This window comes from Pseudophryne corroboree, chromosome 2 (genome assembly GCF_028390025.1).
Source record: "Pseudophryne corroboree isolate aPseCor3 chromosome 2, aPseCor3.hap2, whole genome shotgun sequence".
Taxonomy (NCBI): domain Eukaryota; kingdom Metazoa; phylum Chordata; class Amphibia; order Anura; family Myobatrachidae; genus Pseudophryne; species Pseudophryne corroboree.
In genome coordinates, this window is record NC_086445.1 from 513,044,808 (window position 1) to 513,060,249 (window position 15,442).

At 48.3% G+C, this 15,442-nt stretch overlaps 1 protein-coding gene across 3 annotated transcripts in view; it reads right to left on the reverse strand.

Moving 5' to 3' along the window:
- TRIT1 (tRNA isopentenyltransferase 1) overlaps positions 1-15,442 on the reverse strand; it is a 58,247-nt gene that overhangs the window by 18,478 nt on the left and 24,327 nt on the right. For 2 of the 3 annotated variants that reach the window (XM_063954081.1, XM_063954082.1), the window contains exons 2-6: positions 3,495-3,637; positions 3,315-3,408; positions 3,040-3,206; positions 1,460-1,602; positions 1,168-1,279 (exon numbers count right to left, since the gene is read on the reverse strand). In XM_063954081.1, coding sequence (XP_063810151.1) covers positions 1,168-1,279; positions 1,460-1,602; positions 3,040-3,206; positions 3,315-3,408; positions 3,495-3,637 — 659 coding nt within the window. The remainder of the gene's footprint in view (positions 1-1,167; positions 1,280-1,459; positions 1,603-3,039; positions 3,207-3,314; positions 3,409-3,494; positions 3,638-15,442) is intronic. The other variant, XM_063954083.1, reaches the window with a different exon arrangement.

Sequence of the window (15,442 nt, forward strand, 5' to 3'; positions counted from 1 at the left end):
TGTGACGGGGGAACCCTGATAATGACTTGATTTTGACACAACTTTTGTATCGCATCGCATACCACCTCCCTGTCCGGAAGAGAAGCTGGTAAGGCAGATTTGAAAAATCGACGAGGGGGAATGTCTTGAAACTCTAGTTTGTACCCCTGGGACACTATTTTTCTGACTTCTGGCTCTGCAAGGGGGGTGACGACGGGCTCCGGGAATGAACCCCTAGGCGTACCTAGTGTTCCAAACCCTCAGGAGCTAATGGTGTCCTGTAGCCAAGAAGCAGAGCCTTTAACTCACTGGAAGTAGGTCTAACTTCTCTCACCTAAGTCCCACGAAGCAGGGAGATTGTTGCCAGCAATCTCCCTGAAATAAAAAAACCTAACATAAGTCTTTTTCAGAGAAACTCAGTAGAGCTCCTCAGAGTGCATCCAGTCTGCCTGGGCACAATTCTAAAACTGGAGTCTGGAGGAGGGGTATAGAGGGAGGAGCCAGTTCACACCCTTTAAAAGTCTTAAAGTGCCCATGTCTCCCGCGGATCCAGTCTATACCCCATGGTTCTTGAAGTGTCCCCAGCATCCTCTAGGACGTATGAGAAAAGGATCTCTTTTAGCATGTGCACACGGGATATAATAAAGAAAGGGAGGCCAGGAGTGATGAGATGGTTTTCAGTGTCATCAGTGTGGGGTCAGAGCCCCAGTTTTCTATTAGGGATGAGCGCAGTTTGTTTCTGCCCCAGCTCTAACATTTCTGTAGTACAAAATAGCAGACCAGAGAGCTGACAGCGTCCTGCACTCTGATGAATGGTTCCAGGCATCCACTATTCAGAATGTGGAGACACAAACACAATACAAGCACATCTTTGTAGTGTATAACGCTGCAAGCTCGGACTGATTCTGGATCTGCCTCAGCGTAGAGGAATACGGATGGCCAGATGATATATACTGTGAAAACAGCAGAGGGTAAAAATAATGAGGAACAAATCCCACCAACTGATATGCAAAATGTCCAGCCCATCAATGCTGTATGTATTTAACAGCAGTGAAAAATAGCCTTCCTGGCAAAACCGCTACGGTCACAAGTGCTGCTAACCTCCCACAGCTGTAATACTATAACTATGTGTATGCAATCATCCATCATTTCCGCATACATTGTGTCACTTTCCAGTGATACACCTACCCTGATTGTGCAATGACCTTCTCATTGTAGCGCTTGTGGAAGTCTTGTAGCTCCTTAAGCAGTCCCATCTCTATCATTTCATCCACCCTGGCACACAGCCTGGTATTAAGAACTGAGGCACAATGATAGGAAAAGAAATCAACCGGCATTCACTATCTCATAATAATAATAATCATCTCTATGAACATACATACAAACATTTGGCAATAACAACAAGCACGTCTGAGCGTCCTGCACATTCTCTTGCAAATCAACAATTTTATTTTGGTTTAGTCCTAGCAAATGCTCTTACCTTCCTGGTCTGAATGTAGCCATAGGATGCAGGGATGTGGAAACCTCAAGGCTCCACCTAATGGACCACCTCCTTCCTCCTCCTGCTGGCGTCTCAGGTGCTCAGTATGAGAGATACCAGATTCCTCAAACACCTGTAGGCTCCTGTGTGGCAAACATAATGTCACTGGGCCATAAAGCATTTTATAAAGGGCTTGGCAAAGTCCTCTACCCCCAAACCTACAGAGATCCCATTCAGCAGTAAACAAAATAAGCTGCAGACCGATCTTTCTGCAGCCCTAGGGAGGGGAGAAGTAAAAACGACAAAGATTTCCTAAATGGGTTACAGGCAAGTTTATTCTTGTTAGGAAGTATGCAACTAGACTGGCTAAGCAACTACTAGCCTACAATGCACACAACGATGAACTTTATACAAAAGGAACATAGGAACCGCACAGCTGTATAATGCTGAATCCAGAAAGACAAATGTATACATGCATATCTTTATTATACATGTCAGTCACAGAGTGAGAGGTCTGGAGCGCACCGGAGTGCCGCTGATCCAGTTTGCTTTTATATACACAAACAAATGATAAATGCAAATGATAATAGGAATGTTTTGCGGCCAGTCACCTTAATATGTTACACAGTACAAAAAAGAGAATAATGCCGTTTCTGCACTTTATATACAGTGGGTTAAACCTGTCACATAACAAGGGCATAGATCATATTACTCTGATGTTATGTGATATATTATTAAACAAAAAACAAAGTGTGCATATGCCACTTGAAAATGGTTTCCACATTAAGTCAGCTGTTTCACTGAATTTAGGGCCTGATTCAGAGATAGTCGCAGATCGCGTCGCTACACAGCAGCAATGTGCTAATATGCTAATTGAGCAGAAGGCGTCTTGTGTAAGTAAACGCTTCCTGCCTAATTCTATAATCCGCTGCTGCACCTGAGGACACAGCGTCGGATCGTCTGCGAAAACATTGGCCATCTGAGTAAGCCTGGAACTTTTCAGATTGGCAGTCACAGCACCATAGCCAAGGCCAGGAAATCTGCATTGGAAGACACAGATACTGGCCTTGACACTCCCAGAAAATGGGGACGGCATGCCCCCGTTTTCTGGAACGCTGGCCATCACTAGCATGGACCCTTCCCCAAACGTCCACAGCCTGTCAATTCAGGCTGTAGCTTTGGGGAACTGTGAGAGCTCTCTCAGCCAAAGACCAGCGCATGTGCAGTACAAATCCTGCGCATGCGCCAATCTTCTAACATCTTAGTACAAAACCATCTGAAACAGGCCCTTAGTTAAATGAAGCTGTTGTATTACCTACTTATGTTGTCACCTGCTAAGTGCCACCATCTGCCTTCTATTTACATCATTATAGTGCATTTTTCTACTACTATTATTGTTATTGTTCCAATACTTAAATGAAAACTATAGTTTACTTGAATTTCCTATTATTTAGTGCCATGCTCATCTTCAGCATTAGACACTGACATTTCATTGTACTTCTACAAGAATCAAAGTCATGCATTCAACTGACAATTATTGCATGGAGACAGCATAGTGCCTTACAGCTATCTGTGCCCACCTTGCCACTTTACGTTTATCATGTGGGTGTAGCTTTGCTGCCATCTCTGGGTCCACATTTTTCAGACGTGCATGAAGTTCATGGCTGTCTAATGTCTCCAGCTCTAATTTCTTATCAGTTGTGATTTGCCCTTGATGTCCTTGAACACTTGTCTTTACTTCAGATCCCTGTAGGTCAAGCAGCAATTAGTTCATATATTACGGAATAAAAGTTCACAAAAAAATTGAAGTATGGAGCGACTGAAGAGAAGTAAGGTTCAAGCATGAGGCACGTACCGTATTAACCAGGACTTTCCACAGGAGTGACTCAATGTAATAGTTTGTTCCACCCACAACAATTGGGATTTTGTCTCTTGCAAAGATATCTTCAATGTGCATAGATAAGGAGCGTAATTTACTAGCACTGGATAGAGGTATATTAATGTAATGGTTGGAGCATGTGGAAGTGCAAAGGATATCAGAGCCGTTGCTTTGTTGCGGAAATCTACTACAGTAAAATTGGTAACTAGAGGATCCACAAAGCTGATCATGTGATGTCTGCAGAGAAGCTGCTCCTCGGCAGTCACCTTATTTGTGATAATATCCAAACCCTGGTACACCTGAAACAGACACCATGAAGTAGATCATTCCAGTCATGGCTGACCAAAATATAATGACATCCCTAAGCAACACAATGAAAATTTTTGAATGTCGACAAACAGTTATAAGGCATAAATGGTTACTTCCTTGCAAATGTAAAGCACTTTTTTTCATTTTGTTGAAAAGCGCTATGTAAGAATTATTCTATTATTAAATATCTAGCCATTGAAAAATTTTGGTATAATATTTCTGTCATTTGGAGATATGGCGCATGATCTCTGTTTCTGACCGCACAGAAAATTATGTTTCTAACTTGCCATGAGTTGCAAAAAGTGTCTGTACCGCGAGCCCTACTACTATTACTTTTGTTGCTAATTAGAAGAAAAGGTTTATACCAGGGCTGGCCAAACCGGTCCTCGAGATCTACCAACAGTTCATGTTTTCCAGGCCTCCTGGAGATCTGTAGAATTGTCAGTTAGGAATGAATGCAGCACATCTTAATTAGTAATGACTACACCTGTGCACCAGCTAGGTGGTCTGGAAAATGTGAACTGTTGGTAGATCTCGAGGACTGGTTTGGCCAGCCCTGGTTTATACTATTGAGAAGTACTAAGTTCATGCATGTGCAAAGCAAGAGCCAGAGGGAAAAAACATTTGACAGCAGACACATTGGAGCACTAAAGGTTAATGGGTCTGTTACATAACAGACCTGTTCACCTTAATGAATAGGCCCCTAGATGAGAAATTAGCTGGAAAAATCTGTATTAAGTGCACCCTCTCGGGCTTAAAGAGCAGGGATGCAGCACCTAGTTGAATAGCTCAGGGCTGATCGGCGGGTGTGTACAAATGATATGTCTGTGAACACTGTCATTCACAGACATATCGCGTCAGCCATGCAGCACAGACGATGAGCAATATATCTGCAGATATATTGGTGCATCGTTCTGTGTGTATGCCCGACCCGCGATAGGTCATCCTGCTCCTGTTATGTAAAGGGTTGGGGGGGGGGGGGGGGGGTAAGAGTGCAGCATTTACCTGTTTCCCCTCTGTCCTCCTCGGCAGCTGAGACGTTCCATTACAGCTGTGGCTGCCGAGGACCTTCACTCACAGCAGTCTCGCGAGAGAAGCTCCTCAGCGGCAGCAGCTGAAATGGAACGTCTCAGCTGCCGAGGAGGACGGAGAAGAGACAGGTAAATGCTGTACTCCTACGTTTTTTTGCAGTTGTGAGGACAGTGTGTGGGGGCCCCCGGGACAACTTCCTCTTCCGCCCCACTGTTAATCCGGCTCTGTCCTCAGCCGTGCCCTGGGGGAAGGGCTGCGTGTATGTGCAGATTCCAGCTGGAGAACGTGTGCCAGCCCAAACCTGGGGGTGGAGCTATGTGCGAGTATATGATTGCTGGGGGGGGAGGGGGGCGGAGGCGTACAGGTATGTGAGCGATTGCGGGGGGAGGGGGGGCAGTACAGTTATGTGAGTGATTGCGGGGGGGCAGCAGTGCAGGTATGTGATTGGAGGGGGGAGGGGAGGCAGTACAGGTATGTGAGTGATTGCAGGTGAGGGAGGCGGTACAGGTATGTGATAGCAGGAGGGGGAGGCGGTACAGGTATGTGATAGCAGGAGGGGGAGGCGGTACAGGTATGTGATAGCAGGAGGGGGAGGCGGTACAGGTATGTGATAGCAGGAGGGGGAGGCGGTACAGGTATGTGATAGCAGGAGGGGGAGGCGGTACAGGTATGTGATAGCAGGAGGGGGAGGCGGTACAGGTATGTGATAGCAGGAGGGGGAGGCGGTACAGGTATGTGATAGCGGGGGGGGAGGAGAAGGCGGTACAGGTATGTGATAGCAGGAGGGGGAGGCGGTACAGGTATGTGATAGCAGGAGGGGGAGGCGGTACAGGTATGTGATAGCAGGAGGGGGAGGCGGTACAGGTATGTGATAGCAGGAGGGGGAGGCGGTACAGGTATGTGATAGCAGGAGGGGGAGGCGGTACAGGTATGTGATAGCAGGAGGGGGAGGCGGTACAGGTATGTGATAGCGGGGGGGGGAGGGGGAGGCGGTACAGGTATGTGATAGCAGGAGGGGGAGGCAGTACAGGTATGTGATAGCAGGAGGGGGAGGCGGTACAGGTATGTGATAGCGGGGGGGGGGGGGGAGGAGGAGGCGGTACAGGTATGTGATAGCAGGAGGGGGAGGCGGTACAGGTATGTGATAGCGGGGGGAGGAGGAGGCGGTACAGGTATGTGATAGCGGGAGGGGGGGGGCGGTACAGGTATGTGATAGTGGGGTGGGGGGGCAGTACAGGTATGCGATAGTGGGGTGGGGGGGCAGTACAGGTATGCGATAGTGGGGTGGGGGGGCAGTACAGGTATGCGATAGTGGGGTTGGAAGGCAGTACAGGTATGCGATAGTGGGGTGGGGGGCAGTACAGGTATGCGATAGTGGGGTTGGAGGGCAGTACAGGTATGCGATAGTGGGGGGGGCAGTACAGGTATGTGATAGTGGGGGGGTAGTACAGGTATGCGATAGCAGGGGGGGTGGAGGTTTTACAGGTATGTTTTTGCGGGTGGAGGGGGGCATTCAGGGCACCGCTAGGACCTTCACCATGCAGGGTCAGTGTACATTGTACGAGCTAGGACCACCATAGTTTAAAGGACAGTACATCCAGGGCACTGCTAGGTGTGCCACTGTGCAAGGAAAGTGTATCCATTGTACGGGAAAAATGCTGCCACCGGAATCCCGACAAGGTACACAACACCAGCGCCGGGGTCCCCTCCAATCATCTGCGGGGCTGCAAGAGAGGTAAGCTGCACCCGGGGGGGGAAGGGTGACACGTTTAGGCTGCAGGGTGAGGGGGGTAGGTTTAGGCTGTGAGAAGGGAGAGTTAGGGTCAGGGGGCAATGGGGGGGGAAGGTAAGTATATGTACCTTTCCCCTGTTGGGATGCCGTGGCCGGTATTCTAACCGCCGGCATTTCGACCCCAATCCCATTGTACTGCTATGATGCCTATCATGTAAGGACAATACCAGATGATAGGATGTGATGAGTGATACCAACTGTAATGTTGGGTTACATTATCAGCAAGAGAGAGAGAGAGAAAGAGAGAGAGAGAGACACACAGAGGGGAAATTAGACAGCAGGAGATGGAAGGAGAAAGACAGGGAGACGGAAGGAGTGTGAGAGAGAGACGGTGGGAGATGGAGGGAGGGAGAGAGGAGAGAGGGAGGAAGAGAGAGCGAGAGAGAGAGAGAGAGAGAAAGAGAGAGAGAGAGGCGAGAGAAAGACAGTGGGAGAAAAAAAAAAAAAGGAAAAAAAGTCTATTTCCTTTTCCGGTGTGCTCATAAGAAGGCCAGCCCATTATGTAAATTTCAGGAATATTTGGCACATTTCATGACAACGATCTGCCAGTGTGTATGGAGGAAAGATTTATTGGCCAATGTCCTCAACAACAGATATATCTGTAGATGGCAGTGGTGGTTGGTCAGTGTGTATCGTCAGCAGATAGATTGATCTGCAGAGATATCTACCGGTATGTACCCATTTTAAAATGGGCATACACTATACAATTATCTGGCAGATAATCTGCCAGATCTGGCTGGTTGGAATTAAAAGCTGGTAATGGATGAGAACAAATGACAGTTGACCATTTGCTCCCACACTGGAAAATGGACAAACATTGTCCGTTATGTAACCAATTTGTCTGAATGACAGTTTTTGTCTGTTTTCCAGTGTTTGGGGGCAAATACCTGTAGTCGATTGTCAGTTGTTCTTTTGATCTGTAGATGAAGGACTATTAACAGTACTGTACCTAGAATCTCCCTGACTTCATCTGGGGGGGTCGAGCTTTCAGCTTCATGGCTCCGACTCTATGGAACTCTCTTCCCCACACAGTTCGAGTAGCGACAACTCTAGAATCCTTCATAAATAGACTCAAAATTTATCTACTATATTTACTGAAGCCTTTCACTAGTATCTACTTTTAAGCTTGTTTTGTATTCTGTGCTGTAAAGGCAAATGAAAAGCACTTTGGGTGTATTCAATTATTCGTGGGGGTTTAACTAACTGCAGGCAAAAATTCCTATGGTGCGGGGAAAGGGATCAGTATGATATACTGATGGTCGGGATGCCAGCCGTCAGTATACCGGGAGCAGGGCGAGCACAAAGAGTCCCCTTGCGAGCTTGCTGTGCTCGCCACAGGTTCTATTCCCACTCTGAGTGTCGTGGACACCCACGAGTGGGAATAGCCTGTTAGCCGGGATTCCAGTTGCCAACATTGTCAGTGGTCAGTATCATTGGGTTTTCTCCCGCGCACGACCCAATTTTCTGGGGGGGTTTTACGCAGGTTAAGTTTGACTCTGGGGAATCGTGCGCGAGGTACTGTAAATCCTGCTAATTGAATAGGTCTGGCATTATTATTATTATTATTATTATTATATTCTTTTACATCACCAGTAAAAGTTGTAGAAAGGCTCGATACCGATAGGCGGATACTGAGAAAAGGACATTAATTCTTGCGGAAAGTTTTCTGTGAAAGGATAATTGGGTTTTTTTGTGGGAGGGTTTATAATTTTTTTTTTCACTGCTTTGGGAGAAAAAAAATATAAGATTTTAAACCTACCGGTAAATCTTTTTGTCGTAGTCCGTAGAGCAGGGGTGGCCAGACTTTTGGAGTCGGCGATCTACTTTGAAAGCTGAAAAGCTTTTGTGATCTACCTAGGTGGAATAATAGTGCGTGCCGCAGGCGCGCACCCAAAAAAAGGGGCGTCGCATAACAAAAAAGTGGGCGTGTTATAACTAAAAAAGGGACGTAGCCTTGCTGCACAGAGTGTAATGACTGTCTCGCACGAAATAACACATTGGCCCCCACAGGTAAAAACATCAAAACACATATGCCCCCACAGTGCCAGATACACATATGCCCCCACAGTGCCAGATATGCCCCCACAGGGCCAGATATGCCCCCACAGTGTCAGATACAGATATGCCCCCACAGTGCCATGTGCCCACAGTGCTAGATATGCCCCCACAGTGCAAGATTACAGATATGGTCATTCTCTGCATCACATGCTGAGCACAGGAACTGAGTGGGGAGCTATTAGCAAATTCATTGCAGGCAGGCTAAAAAATGATATGTCAAATTAGACAAGTCAGTAATAACACATATATAAAAATATTACAGGTTATGGCAAAATTCCAGGAGGAATAGCAATGGCTCCACTTGCCCTTCAATGCAAACTGCCATGAGTGATGCCCTGCTCAAGTAGCAACACTTAAAATAAGCCCTCTTTTAATTATTCCATTAGTGCTGAGCCTTCCCCTCCAAGACAATGTACCTGAACTGCCTGGTCTGCTGGATCCCCGGTGGCTGGATCGCTGGCTGGCTCCCCACTGGGCTGGCACTGTCAGTGTGCCTGTTCCCGCCTGAGCTGACTGGATCAAACAAGATCCAACAGGCGCAGAGGCTCCTCAGTTCGCGTTCCCAATGATGCATAGCGCGGCTGACGACATGACGTCACCCGCGCAATGCATCATTGGGAACGGTACTCACAGAGGTGGCAAGTTACACTGGAAAGCAGAAGTTGGTCGCGATCTACCGGCGGGAGCTCTGCGAGCTACCAGTAGATCGCGATCGACCTTTTGGCCACCTGTGCCGTAGAGGATGCTGGGGACTCCGTAAGGACCATGGGAATAGACGGGCTCCGCAGGAGACATGGGCACTTTAAGAAAGACTTTAGTTCTGGGTGTGCACTGGCTCCTCCCTCTATGCCCCTCCTCCAGACCTCAGTTAGAGAAACTGTGCCCAGAGGAGACGGACAGTACGAGGAAAGGATTTTGTTAATCCAGGGCAAGATTCATACCAGCCACACCAATCATACCGTACAACTTGTGATAACTACACAGTTAACAGTATGAAAAAACAACATAGCATCAGTGCAGGACCGATGCAACTATAACATAACCCTTATTGAAACAATAACTATATACAAGTATTGCAGAAGTAGTCCGCACTTGGGACGGGCGCCCAGCATCCTCTATGAACTACGAGAAAAAGATTTACCGGTAGGTTTAAAACCTTATTTTCTCCAACGTCCTAGAGGATGCTGGGGACTCCGTAAGGACCATGGGGATTATACCAAAGCTCCCAAACGGGCAGGAGAGGGCGGGTGACTCTGCAGCACCGATTGAGCAAACATGAGGTCCTCCTCAGCCAGGGTATCAAACTTATAGTATTTTGCAAAGGTGTTTGAACCCGACCAAGTAGCAGCTCGACACAGCTGTAGTGCCGAGTCCCCTCGGGCAGCCGCCCAAGAAGAGCCCACTTTCCTCGTGGAATTGGCCTTGACCGATTTCGGCAACGGCAAACCAGCCGTAGAATGCGCTTGCTGAATCGTGTTACAAATCCAGCGAGCAATAGTCTGCTTTGAAGCAGGGGCACTAATCTTGTTGGTTGCATATAGGACAAACAGCGCTTCAGTTTTCCTGACTCTAGCCGTCCTGGCTACGTAAATTTTCAAAGCCCTGACCACATCAAGTAACTCGGAATCCTCCAAGTCACGCATAGCCACAGGCACCACAATAGGTTGGTTCATATGAAAGGATGAGACCACCTTAGGTAGGAATTGAGGACGGGTCCGCAACTCCGCTCTATCCATATGGAAAACCAGATAGGGGCTTTTATGTGATAAAGCCGCCAATTCCGAAACTCGCCTAGCCGAAGCCAAGGCTAACAACATGACCACCTTCCACGTGAGATATTTCAACTCCACCGTTTTAAGTGGTTCAAACCAGTGTGATTTTAGAAAACTTAACACCACGTTAAGGTCCCAAGGTGCCACCAGAGGCACAAAAGGAGACTGAATATGCAGCACTCCTTTTACAAAAGTCTGAACTTCTGGAAGAGAAGCCAATTCTTTTTGAAAGAAAATGGATAAGGCCGAAATCTGGACCTTAATAGAGCCTAATTTTAGGCCCAAATTCACTCCAGTTTGTAGGAAGTGAAGGAAACGGCCCAGATGGAATTCTTCCGTAGGAGCATTCCTGGCCTCACACCAAGAAACATATTTTCGCCATATACGGTGATAATGTTTTGACGTTACATCCTTCCTAGCCTTTATCAGCGTAGGGATGACCTCAACCGGAATGCCTTTCTCTGCTAGGATCCGGCGTTCAACCGCCATGCCGTCAAATGCAGCCGCGGTAAGTCTTGGAACAGACAGGGCCCCTGCTGCAACAGGTCCGGTCTCAGAGGAAGAGGCCACGGATCTTCTGTGAGCATTTCCTGCAGATCCGGTACCAGGTCCTCCGTGGCCAATCTGGAACAATGAGGATTGTTCTCACTCCTCTTTGTCTTATTATCCTCAACACCTTGGGTATGAGAGAAAGAGGAGGAAATACATAGACCGACCGGAACACCCACGGTGTCACTAGGGCGTCTACAGCTACTGCCTGAGGGTCTCTTGACCTTGCGCAATACCTCTGTAGCTTTTTGTTGAGGCGGGACGCCATCATGTCTATCTGTGGCAGTTCCCACCGACTTGTAATCTGTGCGAAGACTTCCTGATGAAGTCCCCACTCTCCCGGATGTAGGTCGTGTCTGCTGAGGAAGTCTGCTTCCCAGTTGTCCACTCCCGGAATGAACACTGCTGACAGTGCGCTTACGTGATTCTCCGCCCAGCGAAGAATTCTGGTGGCTTCTGCCATCGCCACTCTGCTCCTTGTGCCGCCTTGGCGGTTTACATGAGCCACTGCGGTGACGTTGTCTGACTGGATCAGAACCGGTTGGTCGCGAAGTAAGGTCTCCGCTTGACATAGGGCGTTGTATATGGCCCTTAGTTCCAGGATGTTGATGTGAAGACATTTCTCTTGACTTGACCAAAGACCTTGGAAATTTCTTCCCTGTGTGACTGCTCCCCAACCTCGGAGGCTTGCGTCTGTGGTCAACAGGATCCAGCCCTGAATGCCGAATCTGCAGCCCTCGAGAAGGTGAGCACTCTGCAGCCACCACAGGAGTGATACCCTGGCCCTGGGGGACAGGGTGATCAACCGATGCATCTGTAAATGTGACCCGGACCACTTGTCCAGTAGGTCCCATTGAAAAGTCCTCGCATGGAACCTGCCGAAGGGAATGGCCTCGTATGATGCCACCATCTTTCCCAGGACTCGAATGCAGTGATGCACTGACACCTGTTTTGGTTTCAATAGGTTCCTGACAAGAGTCATGAGTTCCTGGGCCTTTTCTATCGGGAGATAAACCCTCTTCTGGTCCGTGTCCAGAATCATGCCCAAGAAAGACAGACGAGTTGTAGGAACCAACTGCGACTTCGGGATATTGAGAATCCAGCCTTGTTGCTGTAACACTTTCAGTGAAAGTGATACGCTGTTTAGCAACTGCTCTCTTGATCTCGCTTTTATGAGGAGATCGTCCAAGTACGGGATAATTGTGACACCTTGCTTGCGCAGGAGCACCATCATTTCCGCCATTACCTTGGTGAAAATTCTCGGGGCCGTGGAGAGACCAAACAGCAACGTCTGAAATTGGTAATGACAGTCCTGTACCGTAAATCTGAGGTACGCCTGATGAGGTGGATAAATGGGGACATGAAGGTATGCATCCTTAATGTCCAGGGACACCATAAAATCCCCCCCTTTCCAGGCTTGCGATGACCGCTCTTAGCGATTCCATCTTGAACTTGAACCTTTTCAAGTATAGGTTCAGAGATTTCAAATTTAATATGGGTCTGACCGAACCGTCCGGTTTCGGGACTACAAACATGGTCGAGTAATATCCCTTTCCTTGTTTGAGAAGGGGAACCTTGACCACCACCTGTTGAAGATACAATTTTTGTATTGCATATAACACTATCTCCCTTTCCTGGGGAGAAGTTGGTAGGGCAGATTTGAAAAATCGGGGAGGAGGCACTTCTTCGAATTCCAGCTTGTAACCCTGAGAAACAATTTCTATTGCCCAGGGATCCACCTGGGAGTGAACCCAGATGTGGCTGAAACTCCGAAGACGTGCCCCCACTGGGCCGGACTCTGCCAGTGGAGCCCCAGCGTCATTCGGTAGATTTTGTAGAGGCCGGGAGGACTTCTGTTCCTGGGAACTAGCTGTGTTGTGCAGCTTTTTTTCTCTGCCCCTACCTCTGGCAAGAAAGGACGCACCTCGCACTTTCTTGTTTCTTTGTGACCGAAAGGACTGCATTTGATAATGCGGAACTTTCTTATGCTGTGAGGGAACATAAGGTAAAAAAAATAAGATTTTAAACCTACCGGTAAATCTATTTCTCCTAGTCCGTAGAGGATGCTGGGGACTCCGTAAGGACCATGGGGTATAGACGGGCTCCGCAGGAGATAGGGCACCTAAAAAGAACTTTGACTATGGGTGTGCACTGGCTCCTCCCTCTATGCCCCTCCTCCAGACCTCAGCTAGAGTACTGTGCCCAGAGGAGATGGACAATACAAGGAAGGATTTAGAAATCCAAGGGCAAGATTCATACCAGCCCACACCAATCATACCATGTAACCTGGATCATACATAACCAGTTAACCGTATGAACAACAACAGTAACGGTCCAAGACCGATTTCAACTGTAACATAACCCTTATGTAAGCAACAACTATATACAAGTCTTGCAGAGTTTCCGCACTGGGACGGGCGCCCAGCATCCTCTACGGACTAGGAGAAACAGATTTACCGGTAGGTTTAAAATCTTATTTTCTCTTACGTCCTAGAGGATGCTGGGGACTCCATAAGGACCATGGGGTTTGTACCAAAGCATCCAATCGGGCGGGAGAGTGCGTATGACTCTGCAGCACCGACTGTGCAAACGCTAGGTCCTCATCAGCCAGGATATCAAACTTGTAGAATATAGCAAAAGTGTTTGACCCCGACCAAGTCGCCGCTCGGCAAAGTTGTAATGCCGAGACGCCTCGGGCAGCCACCCAAGAAGAGCCCACCTTCCTAGTGGAATGGGCCTTAACCGAATTTGGTACCGGCAATCCAGCCGTAGAGTGAGCCTGCTGAATCGTATTACAGATCCAGCGAGCAATAGTCTGCTTCGAAGCAGGTGCACCAATCTTATTGGCCGCATACAGGACAAACAGAGCCTCTGTTTTCCTAATTCTAGCCGTCCTGGCTACATAAATCTTTAAGGCCCCGACTACGTCCAGGGATCTGGAATCCTCCAGGTCACTTGTAGCCACAGGCACCACAATAGGTTGATTCACATGGAATGAAGAAACCACCTTAGGCAAAAATTGCGGACGTGTCCTCAATTCAGCTCGATCCACATGAAAAATCAAGTAGGGGCTTTTGTGTGACAAAGCCGCCAATTCTGATAATCGCCTTGCTGATGCCAAGGCCAACAACATGACCACCTTCCAAGTAAGAAATTTCAACTCAACCTTGTTAAGCGGTTCAAACCAGTGTGATTTTAGGAACTGCAACACCACGTTGAGGTCCCACGGTGCCACTGGAGGCACAAAAGGAGGCTGGATGTGTAGCACTCCCTTTACAAACGTCTGGACTTCTGGAAGAGAAGCCAATTCCTTCTTAAAGAAAATCGAGAGGGCCGAAATCTGAACCTTAACAGAGCCTAATTTCAGGCCCATATCCACTCCTGTCTGTAGGAAGCGGAGAAAACGACCCAGATGAAAATCTTCCGTAGGTGCATTCTTGGTCTCACACCAAGACACATACTTTCGCCAGATACGGTGATAATGCTTAACCGTCACCTCCTTCCTAGCCTTTATTAAAGTAGGGATGACCTCTTCCGGAATCCCCTTTTTCGCTAGGATTCGGCGTTCAACCGCCATGCCGTCAAATGTAACCGCGGTAAGTCCTGAAATACACAGGGCCCCTGTTGCAACAGGTCTTCCCTCAGAGGAAGAGGCCAGGGATCTCCTGTGAGCATCTCTTGTAGATCTGAGTACCAGGCCCTTCGAGGCCAGTCTGGGACAACAAGTATCATCTGTACTCTTCTTTGCCTTATGATCCTCAACACTTTTGTGATGAGAGGAAGAAGAGGAAACACGTAGACCGATTTGAACACCCACGGTGTTATCAGAGCGTCTACTGCCACTGCCTGAAGGTCCCGAGACCTGGCACAATACCTCCGAAGCTTTTTGTTGAGGCGTGACGCCATCATGTCTATTTGAGGAGTTCCCCAAAGACGTGTTATGTCTGTAAAGACTTCTTGATGTAGTCCCCACTCTCCTGGATGGAGATCGTGTCTGCTGAGGAAGTCTGCTTCCCAGTTGTCCACTCCCGGAATGAAGACAGCCGACAGAGCGCTTACATGATTTTCCGCCCAGCGAAGAATCCTGGTGGCTTCCGCCATCGCGACTCTGCTTCTTGTCCCGCCTTGGCGGTTCACATGAGCCACTGCTGTGACATTGTCTGATTGAATCAGAACCGGTAGGTTTCGAAGAAGACTCTCCGCTTGTCGAAGGCCGTTGTAAATGGCCCTGAGTTCCAACACATTGATGTGTAGACAGGACTCCTGGTCTGACCAAAGTCCCTGAAATTTTTCTCCCTGTGTGACCGCTCCCCATCCTCGGAGTCTCGCGTCCGTGGTAACCAGGATCCAGTCCTGAATTCCGAACTGGCGACCCTCCAGCAGGTGAGCACTTTGCAACCACCACAGGAGAGACACTCTGGCCCCTGGGGACAGAGTTATTTTCCGATGTAAGTGCAGATGGGACCCGGATCACTTGTCCAGAAGGTCCCATTGAAAAGTCCTTGCATGGAACCTTCCGAAGGGAATGGCCTCGTAGGCCGCCACCATTTTTCCCAGATCTCGATTGCATTGGTGACTGACACCCTTTTCGG